The sequence below is a fragment of the Numenius arquata genome, chromosome 6, assembly GCF_964106895.1.
Source record: "Numenius arquata chromosome 6, bNumArq3.hap1.1, whole genome shotgun sequence".
Lineage (NCBI taxonomy): Eukaryota > Metazoa > Chordata > Aves > Charadriiformes > Scolopacidae > Numenius > Numenius arquata.
Genome location: NC_133581.1, coordinates 57,613,291 through 57,634,193, shown reverse-complemented (window position 1 = coordinate 57,634,193; position 20,903 = coordinate 57,613,291). Strand labels below are relative to the sequence as shown.

Here is a 20,903-nt window from a genome sequence, read left to right as displayed (position 1 = left end):
GGGGTCGCTCACACTGTGGCATTCACATAGTCCTTGGGGGTTTCTTTTCCAAGCACTTAAACAACCCAGCCCTTGTCCCATTGGTTTTGATCTCAGCTGCTGGTCCATCTGGAAGGAAATATCAGATGTTGCAGGAAGTAATTTTATGGGTGACTCAGAGGTGCTGGCTGCAGAGAGACCTCAGCTTCCCTTCTCCTAACCGCGCTGCTTTGTCTCTCTGCTTAGGCCAAATGTCTGCGGCAGACAGTGTTGCCCAGGATGGACCACGGCTCCCGGCACAAACCGCTGCATCAAACGTGAGTATGACAGTCTCAGCTGGCACATGTCTCGTGAGGCACCCCTAAAAAGTGCTTGAGTACTGCTATGACCCCATACATGTCCCCTGCACTGTGCCAGGGCAGGAGGTGGACCGTGGGGTCCCCGGAGGCAGTGCTCCCCACCTGCTGGCTAAGTCTGAGCCCGCTGAATAATTATGGCTTTACTTTATTATTCTTATTAGTGTCCATCCCAAGCAGGGTCTTGTTGGGGCAAGGCATTGCAACGGCACATTTATGGGTGAGTTTGGAGCCCTGGGCTCTCACCGTCCTGCTTGGAGCAAAAGGCAGGTCTGTGAAAGTCCCAGCAGGTGGGAACCGGCAGAGTAGGGCTGTGCTCACGGGGGCGAGCGTTGCTGATGCCGAGGGGTAAATCAGGGCTGCAAATTGTCTGAGTGCTATTAAGGAAAGCAATTAATGGAGTTGGTACTAGGGCTGGGAGGGATGGGGCTGGAGCGTGGTGCAGCGCATGGGACGTGTAAAGTGGCGGGGGGCTGGAGGGTGCTCCTGCAGTGCAGAAACTGCCCGGCCAGGGGCCTCCTGCCTGCCCGCAGCGGGGTTAATGGGGGCTCTGCTCCTCCGGAGGGCCCTGCCACAGCCCTGGGGACTGAGATCATTCTGGGCTCCCCAATGCAGCACTGGGAGGGAAGGGGTTTGGGCAGGCACCAGTGCGACACACCAGTCGTCCCCATCCCCAGGAGCTCCGCGGTCACAGCCTGGCCCCTGTCACGATCCCTGTCCCTAAATGACGGGGTTACACCACCCAGCCCACCCGTGGGCCCGGGCAGCTCAGAGGACAGGGAGCACACAGACACCGGGCCGGCTTTCTGGACGGGAACGCCCTGCCTGGAATAGCCAAGAGCATCTGCCTTCACTCGAGTGGCAGCAGCTGCCCAGATGTTTCGCAGGGAAAGAAGCTCAGCCTTGTTTGCTGCAGGATCTCATGGTGCTTCGGCTGCGCTGGGATAATTGCATTAGTGATCGCTGTTCAGGAGCAAGAGGCCAAGGGCTGACTCACCTCCCTGCTCCCTCTCCCCCCTCCCCGGCCGACAGAAGCCAAACGGTAGAGAGCGTGCTGTGCTGCCAGACAGCGTCTGTAAACAGAGCGCGGGGCCAGCCGTGGCAGCATCTTTCTCTCATTAGGGATTTTCGTAGGAGCAGTAGATCTGGGCTCGCCGCCACGCAGGCTGTCTAGTGGTTGCTCAGGTGCTGGCCCCTTGTTCCCAAGGATTCATTAAACGGACACTGTCAACATGATTGGGCCTGACAGTGTCCCCATGACCGGGGACGGTAAATCTCAGACAGGTCTTAGGTGGAGACCGGTGATGTATAAACATCGTTTCGTTCCCAGCTACCTCCCTCACTGGGCTTTTCTGCTGGAGTTCAAGCTGCTGGGGACGTTCAGCTGGTTTTAAGGCTGCCAAGGCAAGCTGGACAGCTTGTCCCAGTTAGTTTCTGCACTGTAATACTATTTAATGTCTGATCCCATGGCCTTTGATACAGGACATTTCAGGGAAGTTAGCAGGATAGAAATGCAGCCAGAGGAAACCTCTTAGTGCAATGAAGCAGCGAAGAAGTTGGCATTTGGATCTTGGGCAGGACCTTGGTTTTGATGGGTCTGAGCCTGGGTGCAGGAGAGAAAATAGGCCAAATTGCTGCCTTCGTCTCCTCCCTGTCATCTACCCAGCAGTGTAGATTTCTTTCTTCTCCACCCGTGCTTTTCCAGGGACTTTCCTCTTGCAACATCTCTGCATATGAATGAACTCAAGACACGGGCAGGTTTCTGTAGTCTATTGGTTTGTTCCATCTTCGAGGACCAAAGTGCAGTGAGGACTCAGGCAGTTTTCAGAGAGGCAATGACTGGGAAGATGAATAAGAGAAATCTCTCTCTTTGGGACACTGATGTTTTCTGGGAAAGTGGAAGTGAGCTAAGGGAGCTTAAGAGGAAGATCTCACCTGCTTGCAATGGGCTTGGTTTCTACCCACATGCTGCCAGGTCACCACTCTGAACTGCATACAGGATATCCTGTGGGGCTCCAGAGGTTTGCCCGTCCGGGGGGGGACGTTAGGGATAATGAGCTACATCTGAACTTGGGCCCGAGGAGTTCATCCAACCTCCTGCCTGTTTAACTTCACCCTGGGGTGAGACTCAGGGGTTTACGTCTTGGCTTTGGTGGAGAAGAAACCCATACACACAAGCTGGCCAGAAGCCCCCTTACTCTGCCCGTGTTTCAGGGGCTGCAGTGCACACTTGTCAATAATTTAGCTGCTGCCTATTAGCTCATCATCCTTCCCCTCTGCTTCCAAGCAGGGGAATACTCTTGCTCAGCCTCCCAGCACTAGTTCATCAACCTCCCCTTTCATCAGCATTATTTACTATGGTTCTCTGCTGCTTCCCAAGATAGCAGCCTGGCCTGGGCTGGTAATGCAGGGTGACCTTTCTTCTGACACAGATATTTTAAAGCTTAAAAGAAACATTTTTAATCAGCATGTTGGGAAGGACTAAATAAATTCATGCACTTTCTAATCTTGTACAGATGGTCTTGCGGTTAAGATACTGGATGAAGGCACAGGGATTCCAGGATGAGTTGCTGGCTCTGCTGTGGTCTCACAGTGTGTCTTCAGACAGTCACATTAGCACCTGGGGCTCTTCCACATCTGCAAAATGAAGATGACATTCACATGCTCTCTCCTATTGTCTGTCTTCTCTACAGTGACTGTAGGGTTTTTTGAGCCCAGACTGTTTTTTATTGAAGTTCTGTTTTCCCTCTCTGTTACTCCTGCGTTGCTGTTGATCCGCCTGCCTGTCAGTCTGCACAGATCTCACTTGTGTTGAATTGTCCATCCCTTCTGGCTTTGCTAACACAGTCAGAGCTTTAAGTTAGAGCTGAGATTACGTATTGCTCTGCATCTGTAAGCAAACTTATCCATGAGAAAGTGGACTAAATCACCCCAGTGGTACAAGTCCTTCAGCATCTTCCCAGTTCTCCTGTGGATGCCTAGCTGGATGGACAGGTTCCCCCACGTTTAAATGGGACTGAGCAGCAGCTGCTTACAGTGAAGCTTGACACCACTCTCCTAGACCTAAAGCACGTGCAGAGCAGCAGGGACACAGTTATTGAATGTCATCTTGCAAATAATTGCTCAGTCCTGGGCCGGGTGTGCTTGCAAAGAGGTTTGATTTGGTGACCTTCCATTCTGAGGGTCCTGCCTGCCTGGCCAAGGTGGGTGGTCAGTCATGCCCCAGTTGTCCCTGCAGTATGACCTTGCTGGGAGGACTGACCTCATGCACTGAAGACCTGACAGCACCGAACTTATCTGTGAGGGCACCGCTAGATGCTCTTGAACAAATTAGCATTGCTACTAATGATACCTCAGCAGTGCTCCAAATCTCATCCTTTAATTAAGAGTTTTAAGATGACTCTTTTTGCTTTCCCTAAAGTCCCAGCTCCTGGAGCAGGTCATTACGTGAGTCTACAGTGAGAAGAAATGAGGGGCTGTCATCTTAACAGAACTGCTTATAGCCCCCACAGCTGGGGAGAGACATCGAGTAACCCCTGGGAAACCAGAGAGCAGAGAGAAAGATTCCAAATACGTGTGTATTTTAACTATCTTGTTTCTTCTGTCCATGTTGTGGTTTTGGGGGCCTGACTCGTGATTTCACACACTTGGCATTGGCAATACTTCTGCTGAACAATCTGCTCTCCCTACATTGCATAGCTGAACTGAGTGAAAATCGGTGACTTTTTCAAGTTCTTCCTGAGTCTGCAAAGGCAACCAGGAAGGGGATTAATCCTAGAGCCATAATATTTCAGCTGGGGCAGCTCCCCACCCATCCTGCATGAAGGGACCGTAAGACTAATCCCATTCCCTTCTTCCTTTTCTCTATATCAGCTGCTTTAGGGGCTTTTTAGAGTGCCTGGTTGCTTATCGCTGCTTTCCTGCTGCAGGGAACAGCCTAACTTGACTATGAACATTGTTAGTGGGAGAGGTTGTGAGAACGACTGTGATCCCACGTCCCGGCATCGCAGCTCTGCAGTATTTCAGCACGTGAAGCGGTTGTTTTCAATGGCAGGCTTCCTGGTCTGGTGGTGTTTGTTAGAACAGGCATTTATTGGGAGATAACAGTAGGGACTGGCAGCCTATTTAAATCACAGCTGAGTTTTGTATTATAAATTACATCAACTTTTGGAGTGCCAGACTTCCCAGAGACGGTTAATTCCTGCCTGACTAGGACCCTGTCTCTGTTCCAGAGTCTGCAGTGGTGGCTGATTTATTTTACTGGGTGATTTAATCAAAACCTCTGGCTTTAATCTATACAGCCCTATGTGACTTGGGTTCTCCCTTTCCTTGAGATCTCCCTCTCTTCCTGAGTGTTAACATGGTAATAAAGGTCAAATGAAACATTCCAGCCACAATATCCCTCATCTAGTTAGGAAAAGCTGATGGCAGTCCAGTTCTGGGGTGAGGGAAGGGTTATGGGGGCTATACTGCTCTGAAAGGACCTCAGAGCCTGTATAAGAACTTTGCTCACTTGGCAACAGTGGGATGAAGTGCGGATGGCACATGAGGCTGGAACTCTCTGTATGTTTGTTGCCCAGAGAGGGAGGGTCATCCTTATGAAAGCCCAGCAGCTGATTGCAAAGGCGGTGGGATGTCAGATGCTCCTGCAGCCTCCCTGGGGCAGTCCTGGGGAAGGAACCCTCAGCAGAAGCGATGGCTGCATGTTTCAACCCATCCACAGGGTTCCCATACAGCTGGAGTTTAATGTCCACCTTGTGTTGTCGGATATGGTTTCATTACCTTTTGGCCAGCCAGCCCTTTCCTTCTTTGAGGGACAACACTGTTTTCCAGTGCCTTTTCAATTAGTCTTGCTCAGAACAACAAGCCCAGTCCTACCTGAGCAAGCTGTGGTTTCCTGGATCTCACTGGCTGGGCTATAAACCCAATTTGGCATCTGTTGACTTGGGAAGTGTTAGGGTCCGGCGTATAATTAATAGCACTTTCCTCCCGGGGCACAAACTGAAGCTGATGTGCTGTAATTAGGAACACACACAGGCTCAGAGGGTGATTTGGGCATGAAGTTAATGAACTGTAAGTCCCCATAGCTGCCGAGGAATTTGAGCACGGTGACTCCAAAATCAGCTGCCAAGGGAGAGCTGGAAAGCTCTGGGGGGGACAGCTGAGGGGACCATGCAAATCAGACCCCAAAACAGACTGAAGCAGGAAGGTAACAGGCAAACTACTCCCAAGAGGCTGTGATAGTGCATTGTTGTCTGTCTTCTCATCTGGCATTCGTTGCCTGCCCTTGCTCTGGGATTGAGATCCTGCTCCTGCTCAGAGAGCTGTGGGCAGTGCTGAAGGCTGTGCGCTCCCTGCAGACCATGCTGCTCATTTGTGAGCTTTCTGAAATGAGTACCGCTGGAGGAGAGCTTCACAGAGACCAGTGGGGAGAAGTGGGAACAGAAACAAGTCTGATGGCAGTGACCAAAACCCACTTGGATGCGTTCCTGTCCAGCCTGCTCCAGGTTAACCTGGTTTAGCAGGAGAGTTGGACTAGATGATTGTCGAAGGTCCCTTCCAACCCCTACAACAGCTCTGTGATTCTGTGTTAGGGACCCAGGGCAGCAGTAACACTGAGACTTTGAAGGCCACCTGCCCGTAGAGCAGAGATGGGGACACCCTGGTTGTGCTGGGTGCCACCACCATCGGGATGAGCACGCTGCTGGAAGCCCCATGTCCACTAACCACCTTTCTGTGTCTCCCCAGCTGTCTGTGACCCACCGTGCCAGAACAAGGGCTCCTGCAGCCGTCCCCAGGTCTGTACCTGTCGCTCGGGATTCCAGGGCTCCCGGTGTGAAGAAGTTGTTCCTGAGCAGGAGTACCACCCACCTGGTGCTGCCGCTGCCTTCCAGCTCCCTGCAAGCTCCCTCCGGAGGAGGACCAGCACGGCAGGGCGGGATGCTTCCCTGCGAGGGGCTCAGGCGCCTGTTCCACGGCACGTCCCAGCTGTGTAAGTCAAACCCGGTTCCCAGCAGGATGTTTCCCAAAATCCACAGGCAGTTAATGCCACACTTGGCGGGGCCACAGCCTCTGCTTTATGAGACCGGGCAGCTCAGCTCCCAGTGGAGGTTCCTGCCTGGGCTGTGGGAGCTGATGGAAGGGCGTCAGGCCCTGCTGTCCTTCCAAGGGACTTGGTTTGTCACCAGCACTGTCTCACAGTCCCCAGGCACATGCAGGAATGGGACAGGCTAGTGGTGATCCCATGGTGAAGGAGGACTGTGAAGCTCAGCGGTTTGCCCTTGTCCAGCTGATAAGCAGCGGTAGCAGCAGGGTGGATGGAGGGGTGAGGGTTAAATCTCTTTCCCAGAGGATGTGTTTAGAGCACTATGTCCAGGTAGTATCCACAGGAAGGTACATAGATACAAGGTGTGCTCTTAAATGCTGGTATGAACAAAGTGATGATATTCAGAGATGCTTCCTGGCAGACTCTAGGTGTTACTGAACCATCTGTTCCATATTTCTGTGTCACCCTGCTGTGGTGTGCATCGTTTTGGTACCCAGGCAGGCACCCGTACATCAGGTACAGAAGTAAAGATGCAGCTGCGGAGCTCTCAGAGGTCCCTGCAGGAGAGACTCTGTGAGGAGCATGTTAAGCTTGGAATGACAACTGTGGCATTGTCTGGTCCTTTTGGGTGAGAAAGAGTTTATGGCTTCAGCCCATCTGCCTCAGATCAGTGCTGAGATGCTCTTATACCTGAGCTGCAACTCCTCCGCACTTTGTGTTTTGTGAAGTCCCTCTGGAGCTGTGGGTTTTCTGTTGAAGGAGGCAGTAAAGGTGGGAAAGGGGCTTTTCCATGACAAGCACCTCTGCGGTGCTGGCAGCTCAGTGGGGGTGGAGAGGTGGGAATGGTGCCTGCTTGCTGTACACCAACCCACACCTTTGTTCCTTTAAAAAAATCACCTCTGCTTTTCTGTAAGAGTCCCTGGATATGGGAGCAAAGTGTCTAGACTGCATTGCTTCTAAAGGCCCATGGTGTTCTTGCTGCTACTCACCCAGCTGCTGGACCAGAAAGACTGGTTTTGCTGGTAGCCACCATAGCAGAGAATTTGCACATGGCTTCTAGCAGAAGTCCCTCAGTCAAAGTCAAGAAGACATGACAGCAAATTACAGGTGCCTTACCAGGAGGTAACTTCAGTTTCTCCTTTTCTTCTCCGAGCTGTCTTGACTTTCTCTGTCAGCATCACTTAGAGCTGCCTGAGGAGAGCGCAGGTCATCCTTTGTTTTTCTGTATTTCTGCAGGTTGTTTTTAAAGTGTCTGTTGCACTTAAAGTAGCTGTTGCCTTTCTGTCTCTTCTGAAGCAGAGGCAATGCATGGGCTGGAGACATTTCTAGACACTTACTCTCGGCTATCTACAGTTTTGGAGGGGCTCAAATGACTGACAAGGAATTGACTGACACAGAGTAATTCACTGAAGCAGGCATACCTTGGTGGCCAAATGAAAGACTATCTGATGGGAACCAAATTCAGGCAAGGCAGAGGTGATGCTGGCAGGGAGAGGTGGCCAAGCCCCTGTCATTGCTGCCCCGAGCAAGCACGCAGCCCTCTCACGTGCCTGCAATCCTGGTCATTGCCGACGAGTTTCCCCAGTGATGACCTCCTCCTACCCCTCTGTGCCACCGCTCTGTGCGCAAGGACTGGAGGGGAGGGAGAGCAGCGCCCTTGGAGATACAGCACCTGTTGAAGGCTTTCCCAGTAAGGAACATGACCTCAGGCTCCGTGCAGAGGATGGGGGGCTGTGCAGGCACTGGCAGAGCATTCCTCTCCAGAGAGTCAGACACAGCGGCTAGCGATCGCTGAGCTGGGATTGCTGAATGCCCAGCTGCCTGCCGTACCTTAAATCCTCTGGCGCTCTCCCAAGGTAATAGGACTCCATTAAGGACCATGCCGTGCCTTTTCTCCTCCCCTCCCCATGGAGGCCATGGGACGTCGCCTTATCCCACAAGATTCAGCAAGAGCATTTGATGTTCATCCTTTGTGACGGCCGCAGGTGGGTGCCTGGGACACGGCCACCACTCCCAGCCTTCTGGAGCCGTCCTGTGCCGTGCCTTACCTGCCTGGGCGATGCATAGCGGTGCTGTGTGGGCAGGTGTGGGGCTGCCTGCACCCTGGCACCCTTCTGCATCGAAACACCTCGCTTCAGCCTCTGGGCATTTTCCTGTACAATTCAATTGCTTGGGTTTTGTCTGTGGAACATATAACATGCGACGGACAACTAGCACGACCTGAAAGTCTTGCTGCTGTTAGATGGGTTGTTTTCCAAATATTTTTTTTTTGAGTTTCCCCTTCATCCTGCCAACTTCTGGGCTAGCTGTGGAGCACTGTAAGAGTGAGCGTCCACAGCCGAAGGCATACTTCTTGCTGCCATTGCACCTGGCTGTGCCCTCCCGCTGCTTCCTCTGCACTGACGTTTGTGCTCATCTGGCCCCTGGGTAAGTTGGCTCAGTTCAATAAACCAGCAAAAAAATAACACAGCAAAATTAAGGATAATTTTCTGCCACTTCAGTGGGCTAAACGGGCTTATTGAAATATTACACCAGAACCAGAAGGGTTGGAGAGAATTGCAAGGCTAGCAGTGGGAGGAGGAAAGGGGTGGACTCCCCTTTTGAGGGAAGCCACTCATTAGGTAGATCATTTGTCTCGTGAAACCATACTCTCAGACTTGTCTGTACTTGGAGCCTGGTTCTTGAAGTTACAACATCACCTATTTTTGTGCTGCCACTGAAGTACTTTCTGTGCTTCTGCATCAGGCATTCTCCACACAATTGGGCTGTTGCAGCAAAAGCAAGAAGCGTATTGGCCTTCCCAGAACTAGGTAGATCTTGTGCATATTTGCAAGGCATTGCAAATTCAGGGTTACCTTCACTGGATTCCAGTTCACTAACAAGTCTGAGAGGAACAGCTTGGGCTTTCTAGTCCTTGGTCTCCTCCCAGATAAGAATGGGTTGTGCTGGTGGGACACTGACTTTTTCTGGTGAGCCCACCGTGCTCCCACAGCAGCTGGCTTGCTTGTCTGATTTGTTGACAAGGAAGAGGTAGGAAGAAGCTCTTGGGTTTCTCAGTGGACAGAGGACACTGCTGGTTCCAAGTCAGTGATTGTGAGAAGACTATGAGATCCAGGACAAATGTCCAATACCCAACCTCCCTGCATGTTCACATTGCTAACAAGGAGGAGTTGCGCAAGAGTTGGAGTTTATAAACCTCTAAGCCTCATCTTGCTGTGCCAAGACAGGAAATCAATCCTCACATGAGTGAATTTGCTTTCTCCTTTAGTTTATTTGTGTGTGTGTTGGCTTTGCTTGTGTTTGTTTGTACAGAGGTAGCAATCAGAAGCTCTGAAGTTGTGCACTAGAACAATGTTGTATTAGATGCCATATAAACATGCAACAAAACCCATGAATCCTCTCCAAAGATCGGCTTGCTAAGCAGATATGGGGTTGTTTTTGATTTCAGTGCGTTCTGAAGCGAGTATTCAGAGAGAGTGAGGAGACTGGCCTCCTGGGATTTTCAGGAACGTCCTGGAGCAAAATGTTCCCCACTTGCCTGAGTGGTTGGGGCTGCTTTAAAATTAATTCTAATCCTCAGCTAGTTGGACTTGCTCTTTGTGATGACTGCCCCTTCGCTGTGGAGAGTAGCATGGTCTGGAGGCAGGAAGTCATTGGGAGTTTGGAGGAGCCTTTAAAGCCTTGGTGAAAAGCATGAAGAGGCAGCTGCCTCTTTTCATGGCCCTGTTTCTGGCAGATGTGCTCAGGCTCTCCAGACTTCATACCTGGAAGCAGAAGCAGCGATACCTTCTGAGGCTTCCTTGCCAGAAGAGCCCAGGAAGCACGACTCTGTCAGCAGGAGATAAGTTACTGTCAGTCTTCTGCCCTTAGCCTTAGTGAGAAGTAGCAGCTCCTTGACCAACAGGGTTGTACTGGTCATACGCAGCTGGTTGTGCTGGTTGGTTTGTATTTGCACCTGGCAGATGTGATGGTTAGCAAATGGATCTGGGGGCATTCCCAGTGTAGCTGCCATAGATCCATTTCTGGGCACGCTGGCAGTTCTGGGAAGACGGAACCATGGATGTCAGCCTGAGCATCAGGTGTCAGTGCTGCCATATTACACATAGCCATCGGTGCCTTTGTTTGGAGGGATACTGGGGAAGAATCACAGCATCCTTTGCTTGCCCACATGGTGCACGTTCTCTCTTCTTCTTCCTGGGACTAAAGAAGACATACCCAGCCTCTTCTGAGCTCGGCACTTGCCCAGGGGAAGACATGGCTAGAAGGAGGGCAGCTCTGGGTTTACTTTGCTGACACCAGAGCTGGTGATGCTCAGGCTTTCATCCCTTAAAATGCAGACTGAGCAATGAGTACCACTTCCCAAGTCCCTTCCGCAGGCTGTGGCTCAGTGGAGGTTTAGAGCTGGGCATCTGAGGGAGCCTACGGGGACTTGCTAGCTGCTGCAGAAGCTGGGAGGCCTCAGCACTGTGCTGCTTGGAACAGGGAGTGCTCTGGAGAGCAAAATCCTGGGGGTGTTAGAGGCCCTCCCGGCATGGACTAGCTGCAAATCCTCCCTCTTCTTGATCTCAGCCTGAATCGCTGCCCGGAGAAGCAAAGCCCCGATGGATGATTGTGCGGGTGGAGCTGCACCTCAGCCGAGAAGCCGAGCTAAATGGAAACAGCTTTGTTTTCCTAAGCCTGGAGTATCAGCAGAATTCCTGTTTATTTAGCAGGGAGTGGAAAGGGCTTGCGCCCCTGCCCCTCGCCATTGTGATGGACGGCCAGCTGCCTCTGAGTCTGGGCAGTGTGAGAGGAGGGTCCTGCTGCTGCCACCCGAGAAGGTCCCTCCTGCAGGAGTGCTGGGCATAAATCTGTAACCAGCATCTACACAAGGGAGCAGTGCTAACCAGATGGGATGCGTGTGCTGGACGAGGGCTGCCTGGGAAGCGAGACATCCTTCCTCTTCACAGAAAAGAAGAGATGACTGGGACCTGCAAAGCATTTTATCAGCAAAAATGCAAGGGAAAAGGACATAGCTGTGGTATGAAGTGCTGAGACACTGTGCAGACAGCTTAATGCAGCTAAGCTCTTGAGGGCAGGGAGCTTCCTTCGAGAGGGCTCTGTTTAGGCAAAGCAGTTGCTGGGAGTTGCCTGGTGTTTTCAGGATGGAAAAGGAAGAAGGCTGAGTTGCGACATGCCCGTCCCTCTGACTCCTGATCTCAGAGCCTCCTCTCTAGCGCCTTGGAGGAGACATCTCCTCCCTTCCTGATGAGAGGAAGGGCTATATGCAGCCTTTGAGGAGTTGTGGCAAACATTCCTGGCCTGGGGACACTGGGAACCTGATGCCAGCAGGGAGGCTCTGCCAAAATCTCTGTTCTCTCTCCTGGAAGTGAAGGATGAGAAAGCAGGGAGAAAGCAGAAGGCAGGATCTTGGGTGTGCAGCAGAGGTTGCTGGATGGAGGAAGTATATTTTCCCCCTTTTGAAAATTAGCTGAAACCAGCTCCTGTTCTGGTGGCAGTCAAATGTCTAGCGTGGTCCTTTGCAGAGGAGAGCGGAGCCCATGGGTGGATGTAAAGTTCTCCACACTGGGGTGGCCACTTTCAACACAACATTGAGAACTGTGACTTGTCAAAATCAGCTTGATTAGCTTGTTGTCACCAAGGACTAGCAGATAAAACAAAAGTTCATTGCAAGATCACTTGCTTTTTAAAGATGCTGCTCCAAACAGAGATAGATTGTTCAAGCAGGATCTGGAGCCTCCTGTCTTGCCAGCTTTGAAATCTCCACATTTATGAGATGTCGAGCTTTCTTAGTGCCTTACTTGGGTTGCTGCTGAGGGTCCAGGACTGTTTGTCCATGATACGTATAGTGCTAGGAGGAGATCTGTACTAGCCACGTACCTACTGATCACACCTCCTGCTCTTCTGCTCACTTATGACTGTCACTCACTTCACATTTATGAGGGTTACAATTTACTAATACTCAAATAGCAGAGAAAATGAAAGCTGACTGGCTGAGAAGCCCCTCTGTATAAGTGCATTCCCATGGCATGGGCTGTGACAGGTTTCCTACTTTGCTTGGAATGGAATCAGCCCAGGAGATCCACAGCGTGTGACATTGAATTTCTGGGGTAAAACACTGGAGCCAACCTTGTCTTCCACCACTGCAGCATATTTATGCATATTTTCCCAGTGCAGATAAGCCCTAATTGCATCTTTCTAAGGTTCTTCCCTTTGGCAGCATAGTTTTCACAAGGTGGCCAAGCATTTACGTTCCTTGATCGAGAGCCAACTTTAGTAGATATCTGAGACCTTGTTAAAAAACTGCAACTAAAAAGCCAGTGCCAGTCTGTGTGAGAATATGTGAAAAGAGATTCCACTCGAGGCAATGAGATCTCCATAAGCTCCAGATCTCGGCGCCACTCTTGCTTTGACACAGTTGCAAGCCCTTGGCAAGCTGGCTGGGAAGCCTAAAGGAAAAACTCAAGCTACCCAAGAGGAGCGTAAATGTCATTTTTCTTACATAAAAATACTTCTATTTTTAAAGTACATGATATACCTTCTTTAGCCTGGCACCAGATACAGTTGCTCTACTTTCTAGTGTTTTAAAGCTGTCAGCACCATTCTGGTTTATGTGTTTTATGTATTTACTTTCTAGGGGGTTCATATGCTTCAGAGCAGCAGGAGGATAGCTGGCCTTTCAGGCTCCTTTTAAACTCCAAATATGGTCTTTACATTAGGCCTGGTTCTTCTGCACCTCTTTGGGAGCCGTTCCTATAGCTTAATTCAGCCTCTAGGCTTTGGGAGAAAATGTTCAAATGCACTTTTCCTTCTAACTGAAAGAAAAAATGGTGCTACTGTCAGCTTAGTCTGAGACTACATGCAACAGAGCAGGGTGCAGGGCAAATGCATTGTACATGTGGTAGGTGAGGTAGTACAGAAAATCCAGTTTATAGCCTATTTTATATACTATACATATATCATTTGGGACATTTATGACAATACAATTTATGTAGCAGTTGTATAAAAAAGAAAGATGTTAGAAGAGAGCTAAGGCCACATGATCAAACGCTGGAGAGTTTTCCCCTAATGCCTGAATTAGGATTGTCATCCAGCTTGCTTTCAACTCCCTTGTGCATATGGATTACACTGCAGTTTCTCATACCTGATCGTCCGCTGCCTTATTTGGTTTAAGCTGGTACTTAAGCAAAATCAAAGCTGTTCTCTTTGGTTTCAAGTGTTTTCCATAAATCACCGAGTGCTGGCAGGACACAATGGACGAATTGAAGATGATTTGGTACAGGGAGCGGTTGAAATGGAGATGTAGAGCATATAATTATGCTCGTTCACTGCTCCTTTCTTCGGAAGCACCCTGAGAAGTGCTGCCCTGAGTGCCTGGTGCTGGATAGGATTGGTACCCAGTTCTCTGCACCAATCCATTTTTGTCTCACTCGCATGGAGGCTTTCTTCAGAAATTAAAAATATAGGCAGGAACTAAGAAGAGATTCAGGCTGGAAAAATATTATCTGTTACAGCTGAAGGAAAAAAATCCTCCATGGGAGGAAGAAATCTGGAAGAAGGAGAGGCTGAGATTTTGCAGAGTAGGAGTGAACAGCAAATTAGACAGCGGAGAGTAATGCAGTGGGGCACGTACGAGAGACCGGCAGTGCTCAGGACTTTGGAGGCAAAAGACCTGAGTCGCATGGACTTTTTTCCTGCACACCCTGGGGTCCTGCACCGAGTCAAGGGATTCTTTATTGCCAGAAAAGATCTTGACAAATTGGAAGGAATTCTGAGAACTACAAAAGGAGGGAGGGAGGGAGCCGGGGGGGAATGGTTAACAGACCCACATCTGCAAAACTGAGCCAAATGCTGGCCTTGGAGGATGGGGAGCATACTCGGAGGCTGAGGCTATCTGGAGGGGGCAGACAGGGTGTATTAGGTTGCCTGTAGCCTTGCCAGGGTGGCCGTGCTAATTTTTCAGCTACGAGGCTTTCTACAACAGCAAAGTGCCAAACTCTTCCAGGGATGTAATGACAGGTTGATAACGACACTGGAGCTCTGCCTTTTCCATCGCTCTGGAGCTGCTCTGCTGAGGAGCTAGAGCCCAGGTGCTGGCAAGGCATGTGCAGCCTTTCTGCCTGCTCCAGAGCCCTTCCCACCAGGGATGCCATGAAACCTTCTCCTCCCTGCTGCTCCTTGGTCTGGATATTGAAGGCCACATGGGAGAGGTATGAGAGCAGATTCGTGATCACAGTACCCCTGGAAGCACTGGCTTTGCCACCAGGCATCATGTATACCTGGCCAGGAGTGCTCCTGGTCTGCAGTCAGGCTCTAGTCTTCTGGCTACCGAGCAGCAGGAGAGATGGAGCCGGTGTAGAACAGTACAGAATAAAATCACCAGGATGCTCATTTCCTGATCCCTGGCAGGGCCAGGACTTCAAAAGTGGGCAGCAGTGTCACATCCCAGCACAGCTCTCATGGCTGGAGTGCTGCAGGTGAGGAAATCCTATGTGTGGCAGGGGATGAAGAGATGTGAGGAGACCTAACTACACCAAACTAATAGAACCAAAGGCCAGGTGTCCTGCTGGGTGTTCAACCATTATTTTAGATTAAAATATGTCATAGATCCATAGTGTTCCAGGATGAGTGGGAGACTTCCCAGCACCTCCAGCTGTAGATGAAGAGCCTCCCCTTCTCCAGATGAGAGGACTACACACATCCCCTCTCCACTCTCTTGCTCTCATGCCCTCTGTGTGTGTGTGTGTGCAGCCACAAGCTCTTCACCCCACTCATGCGCCTGGGATGAGAGAGGCTTTGCTTGCCTTCTCTGTGTCCCTTGTAAAGCAGGGGGCAGGCAGCTGGCTCCCCCGACTCCCTGGGGTGCGTGTGGGTGTGAGGATGAATAAGCCAAAGTGTTTTTTCAGGACTTTGAAGTTGGCAGCCTGGTGGAGGGGGTGAGTGTTGCTAGTCAACGAGATGGAAATGAAACTCCAGAGTGCTTGTTTTCTCCCTGCTATACAGGGGAGATGAGTGACCTCCCTACGGACGGTGGTGAGCTTTTCTCTGGCGAACGCCTCTGCAACAGGTTTCGTTAGATGGGGGCTGGGTCCACAACTCACAGCCATTGTGTCTTGTGGAGACAGAGGGTCCTTTGGGCTGGAGATCTTGGTGTGCTTGTGGGCACAAGGGCAGGTTGATATGTTGTCCTCTCCTCTTGTGTGCTTCTGCCTTAAATCCAGGTCCTCCCCCTACCAGGCAGGACCCTGCTGCTCCCTATACTGGGGGGCACAGAGAGGAGGAGAGGGGCAGTGGGGGCATTGCCATGGCTGGTGATGGTGGCTGAAGCCTCTGTGGGGTGGTCACATCGCACGGAAGACAACCCAGCTCTCCAATTGTGCCAGCTTCTTATACCCAATTTTGTAATGGTGCAAAAGCTGTGGCCGTGGGGTGATGTCTGCAGTAAGATGGTGGCACTGATGGAGACCTTCATGTGATGGCAGCTGTTAGGATGCTTCTGGATGGGTCTCTTCTCACCAAGGTATGAGAGCAGCTGTGTGACTGCCTCTGGCCGCAGTGCCGTGCCCATTGATCATGCTGCCGAACACCAGCCCCTGTGTGCAGGCAGGGGAGCTAACTGCAGTAGCTTTCTCACCTCTTTATCCTGAAGGAGCCTGTGGCTGAGCTGGGGAGAGGAGGGCTGCACAGCCACCCCTCTCACTTGCTACTCGCCACACGAGCCGCAGGCCAGCTTGGGCAGCTGTGTCAGAGGGGTGGTAGTTCGCCTGGCCTCCCTCTCCCTCTAAATCCCTGTTTTAGTCTATGGAGTGTGCGAGGTTTGGCCCAGATGTGGCATTTGTAATCAAGTAGCCTGGCCTGGTTCCTCTGCTGGCTCCCCTTGAAGCTCAGAGAGGTTGCAGCCCACATCTTGATTTTTCTGGGAGGCATTGGCTTGCACTTCAGCTCTGGAGACAGGCAGATTGCAAACAGCTCTTCATCACGCTTGGCATTTGAAAATCATGGTTCTGGCCACTTTATGGGTTAGCACTACGGTCTGGTGGATCCAACCAGGAGCATGATCTGCTGCTCCTGGTGACAGCCCGGTGCTGTGCCCTTGTGCAGGGCATGTTTCTGTAGCCTCGCTGGTCCAGGCAGGTGCTGTTCCCATGCTTGGAGAGCTGGACTGCTTCCAGGGAGTCAGTTGCTCACTCCCTAATACACGAGAGCAAAGAGGAGCACTCACAGAGTGGCAGGTGGCACATGTGGCAAGGGAAGGGCATTTAATGTCAGCAGAGAGAGCTGTGTGGAGACGTGTGAGCAGCCTCTTTGGCTAAGGAGCAAATTGGACCCCCAGGGACCGGTTAAAGAGAGGCTGTTCACTGTCTATGTGCTTTTAGAGGTTTACTTGTGTGGTGTCTGGCAACCCCTGAGCAGATAAAAATAGTGTTCACAGCCCATCTCCTTCTCCCTCTTTGTTCTCGTGCACTTCACAGTGGGCTGGGAGCCAGCTCGGGTGGCCCTACAGCACCAGCATGACTGCTCTGGGGACCAGAAGAAGGAAGATACCAGGGTGGTGGTGGTGGAGGGACTGAGCTTGGTGGCATGGGGCAGGGACCTGGTGCATTTGCTGTCCCATGGACTTGCACATCTGTTGCTGCCATTTGTAGTGAGACATCCAGAGAAAGCCAGCCAACTGGCACATATGTCAGGGATCTGGAGTCACCACGGCAAGATGGCACAGGAGAGCCCAAAACAAGAGCAGTGAGGGCTCAGTGACAGCCTCTTGCTAGCTGTGACGAGGGATTGTGGTGGCATCTGGGTGTTGGACTGGGCATATGCCAATGACATCGAGTGTGCGTGTGGGGCAGGGAGCCTGACCCTCATTCCTGCCTGTGCAGCCCTGCTTTGGCAGAGCTCATTGTGCCCAAGGCAAAGGGTGCTCTCAGTGGCACCCCTGACCACAGGAGGTCTCGAGGTCTGGCAGGGGAGAGAGGATTTGGATGACTGTCTTCCTGCTTGCCCGATGACCTGTCTGTGTGTGAGCTGTGCCTATGGCACTACGAGGTGGCAGGTGAACATGGAATGGGAAACCCTGGCAGCTGAGACCTGTTGTGGTAAGCAATAGGGTTGCCACTTGCCTTGATGTCCCCATGACAGCCCACGTGCCTGTGTGTGGTGTGCCTTCTGGCATGAGATCTGGCTGCAGGTGATTGTGAATCAGGCACGAAGGCACCCAGATGGTCATTCCTGTGGCCTTCATGGCACACAGGTCCTGTTTGGCTCAGCTGGGAAGGTCTCCCACCTGGGGGAGGCTGGTATCTGCTTCTCATGGCCAGGAGAACTTCCCTTGCCTTCCACCAAACCCCGGGGAGCAGGGGTCTTTGGGCTTCAGTGTCTCCCTTGCTTGCACAGGAGGTATCAGGGCTGAAGGCAACTGCAGGAAGGACAGTGGGAAGCCTGAAGCGGGCAGGTTTCAGAGCTATCTCTGCTGCTCGTGGGGATAATAAACTGAGCCAGGGTTTATGGACATAATCTGGGTGGGCTTGAAGTCAGGTGCCTTGTATGGTGTGGTTTCCCTCCTCCTCCCCGAGTCCTAAAAGAGCTGTCTTCCTTGTCAGCATGTTTGTGAGCTAATTGATAATAAACTTGAGTGCTCTCTAAGCAATGCCTCCTCAGGGCCTGGAGCCTGAGCCATGAATCCCGTCTGCCTGCTGAGGAACCTGTTCAGAGTCCAAGAAAGGGGAAGTTTCTGGTCTGCGGTCAATTTGCTGCTTTCCAAGGCTGGCTGCTTCTCTCTCCCCCTGTAGACACAGACGCTGGTGTTGAGGCTGCCCATTCTTCTGCGATGCTTTAGTGGAAAATCAGCAACTGCCGAGCATTACAAAGGGGGAAGTGAATCACTGATTTTGGTCCCCGTGGCCCCAAGCAGGGAGGGCGTCTAGCCAAAGGGACAGGCGGATGGACAAGACAGACACCGAGTATATTGTTCGGTGTTTAAAAACCAGGGGGGAACCTGCCTGTTGTCCTGGCAGGTTACGAGGGGCTGAGCATGACTCAGCCCCCGTCTTGGCCGAGCCTTCTTGCCTTGGATCTGTGCACACAGGCTGCAGGCTGGAGGAGCTGGAGTGGACTTACCAATGCTGCAGCAGCTCTCCTCCCTGCGACCCTGCTCCCAGCCCCGTGGGCAGCCCCGCTGCCTCTCCCGATTGCTGGAGATAGCAGTCGCTTCCCAGGCAGCAGGCTGGTTGTATGTGGAGAGATGGAGCTTGTTGAGCTCGGACCCTGGGATGGGGTTCCTGGACTCTGGGAAGATGGTTGCTTCTCTGAGGATCTCTTCAGTTTTGTTTTGGCCGGTGCTGTCCCACTCTGTCGTTGCTCTGCTGGGAATTGCTCCTTATGTCTCTATCATCTCCCCCTGATGCTCAGCAGGGTGCAGTTCTGTTTCCAGCTGGAAGAGTGACTTTCCAATCCTCATCTGGCCAGCCCTTGCCTTGTCTGGGGTGAGCACCCCTCCCTGCTGACCGCACTGTCCAGGATTCACTCTCTCCATAGTGCCTTGGGCCATCCACCCTGCTGTGGTCAGCCAGGCTTTGGCTGGGGAGAGGGCGAGGCAGGCTGGATGAAAAGCCAGTAATACTCCTGTGGCACTTGGCTCTGCATTTCCTCTACGCAAACACAAAAAACACCATTTCCCAGCTCACTAGTGATCTAGCCAAAGTCAACAGTTGGATGAAGAGTGGCCGATAGAAGCTAAATCCAGGAAAGACTGAGGTGTTGCTGCTGGGGAGAGGGAAGTGCTTTGAAGAGTTTGCCACCTTTACTTCCAACCCCAAGGAGGATGCCTGGCCTTAGGTCACTTGGAGAAGCCACAGCTGTATACCCGCCTGGATTCCCTGTGGCTTTTGCTTGGCCAGAGAACCATGATCATTAAAAGTGATCAGAGATTTGAAAAATGCTTTCTATATACAGTGGGTTAGAAAAACAGTATTGTTTTCTGGACCCCATGGTCTTGGTGATTTAGACCGGATTATTGTGATTCTGAGTACGTAGTCTTGAAATTGCAGACTTTTAAAAAAACCTGTGGTTGATTCAGAAAAACGCGGTCCTCCTGTTCATCTATGTGGCTTCGGGGAGCCTGCCAGTTCAGTCTTCTGCTCACTGTCCCCAGCAGGGTATCTCTATACCAGTCGCCCCCTCTGGACAGGGAACAGGTTCATCTGGGATTGGGCAGGAGAGCCATCCTATCCGGGGAATACAACATTTCTGTACCTTCTCTAGCCTGCTGTCTCTGAAGTAAATATAGAGCAGAGTATAACCAGTAACAAAGCCTGTTTAAAATAAAGCATTTATACACAGGCGAAGGTGCAATGGTAGGAGTGCAGTTCCCTCGCTGGATGTCATACAGGTGTCATTTGGATCCTGCAGAGATCTGTAGCACTAGAACATAAGGGACCAGGTCTCCCTCGGTTTTCCTGACTTTTGGCATGTGTCCTCAGGGGCTTATTGGGAGTCCAGGTCCTTGACCCACACCTTGGAAGGGGGCATCTACAAGTACTTGTGGGGTAGTTTTGACCTGTTGTAGATGTGAGTCACTCTGTCTGCACAGCTCCCTCCCATCCTGTATCTCTTTTAATTTTGATTAGCACCTAATACCTATAGGAGTGAAACTTTCATTGTGCTGGTGACTGCAGTTTCTCAGCCAGTGGCCTTTCAGCCATCAGCCTGGTAGAGATCAGCAGGAGCATACACATCCATGCTCCTGGAAGGAGAATGCTGCTTGTTTTACCTTCTCTCCTTGACCTGTGTTTCCCCTGGACCACTGCTGCTGTCAGCTGGACACCACAGAGGTGAGCATCCCAGGACATCCCAGAAGGAGAGGTGTCCTAGGAGTCTGCATGCTATTTCTGCCCCACAGGCTGTGCCCAACACAGAGAAAGCTGTCAACAGCTCCAATGGATGAAGAGCAGGGAAACCAGCTGCTTGGCAGGCCGTCGTCTCTAAAGGAAGAGACCACTGCCTCTTTGCAGAGATGTGTGCTGGCCGTGTGCCTGGCTGGAGGAGTGGAAGTGAGTAATACCCCATGGAGGGAGGCTGAATGAATGTGAAGCCCTGGGACTTTAAATGTCCCAGAACATAGTCCTTGAGGTCTCAACCTCCTCTGCCTCTTCAATGCCTCTTCCCTGAGCAGGTGGAGGCACGGAAAGAGGTAGCACAAGCTGCCCACTCTGATGATCTGGAGTTGCCCCATCTATTTTCCATCCTCGCTCTTACCCTTAGGACAGCCCCACCAGGGAGAGAACTTACGGCGATGCAGATCCCTGGGAAGTGAACAAGCTCTGGCCATATATATCTTAATATATAAGATCCACCGGATGGTTAGGGGTTGCTAATGCCTTCTTGCCAGGTTGGCACTAATGTGGTGAGCTCAGGTCTGATCCTTGAGACCCTTCAAGCAAGCCAGTCCCCATCCACCCAGCATGGACTGACTCTGAAGGTTTGAAGGAGAGAAGCTCTGTTTTGTATTCCCTGACCCTGAGCCAGCC

The 20,903-nt window shown here is 51.6% G+C and overlaps 1 protein-coding gene across 1 annotated transcript in view; it reads left to right on the top strand.

The window, feature by feature from the left end:
- The window catches only part of LTBP2 (latent transforming growth factor beta binding protein 2), a 73,594-nt gene that overhangs the window by 8,390 nt on the left and 44,301 nt on the right, over positions 1–20,903 (top strand). Inside the window, exons 2-3 of the mRNA XM_074149747.1 lie at positions 226–296; positions 6,084–6,327. Of these exons, the coding sequence (XP_074005848.1) occupies positions 226–296; positions 6,084–6,327 (315 nt within the window). The remainder of the gene's footprint in view (positions 1–225; positions 297–6,083; positions 6,328–20,903) is intronic.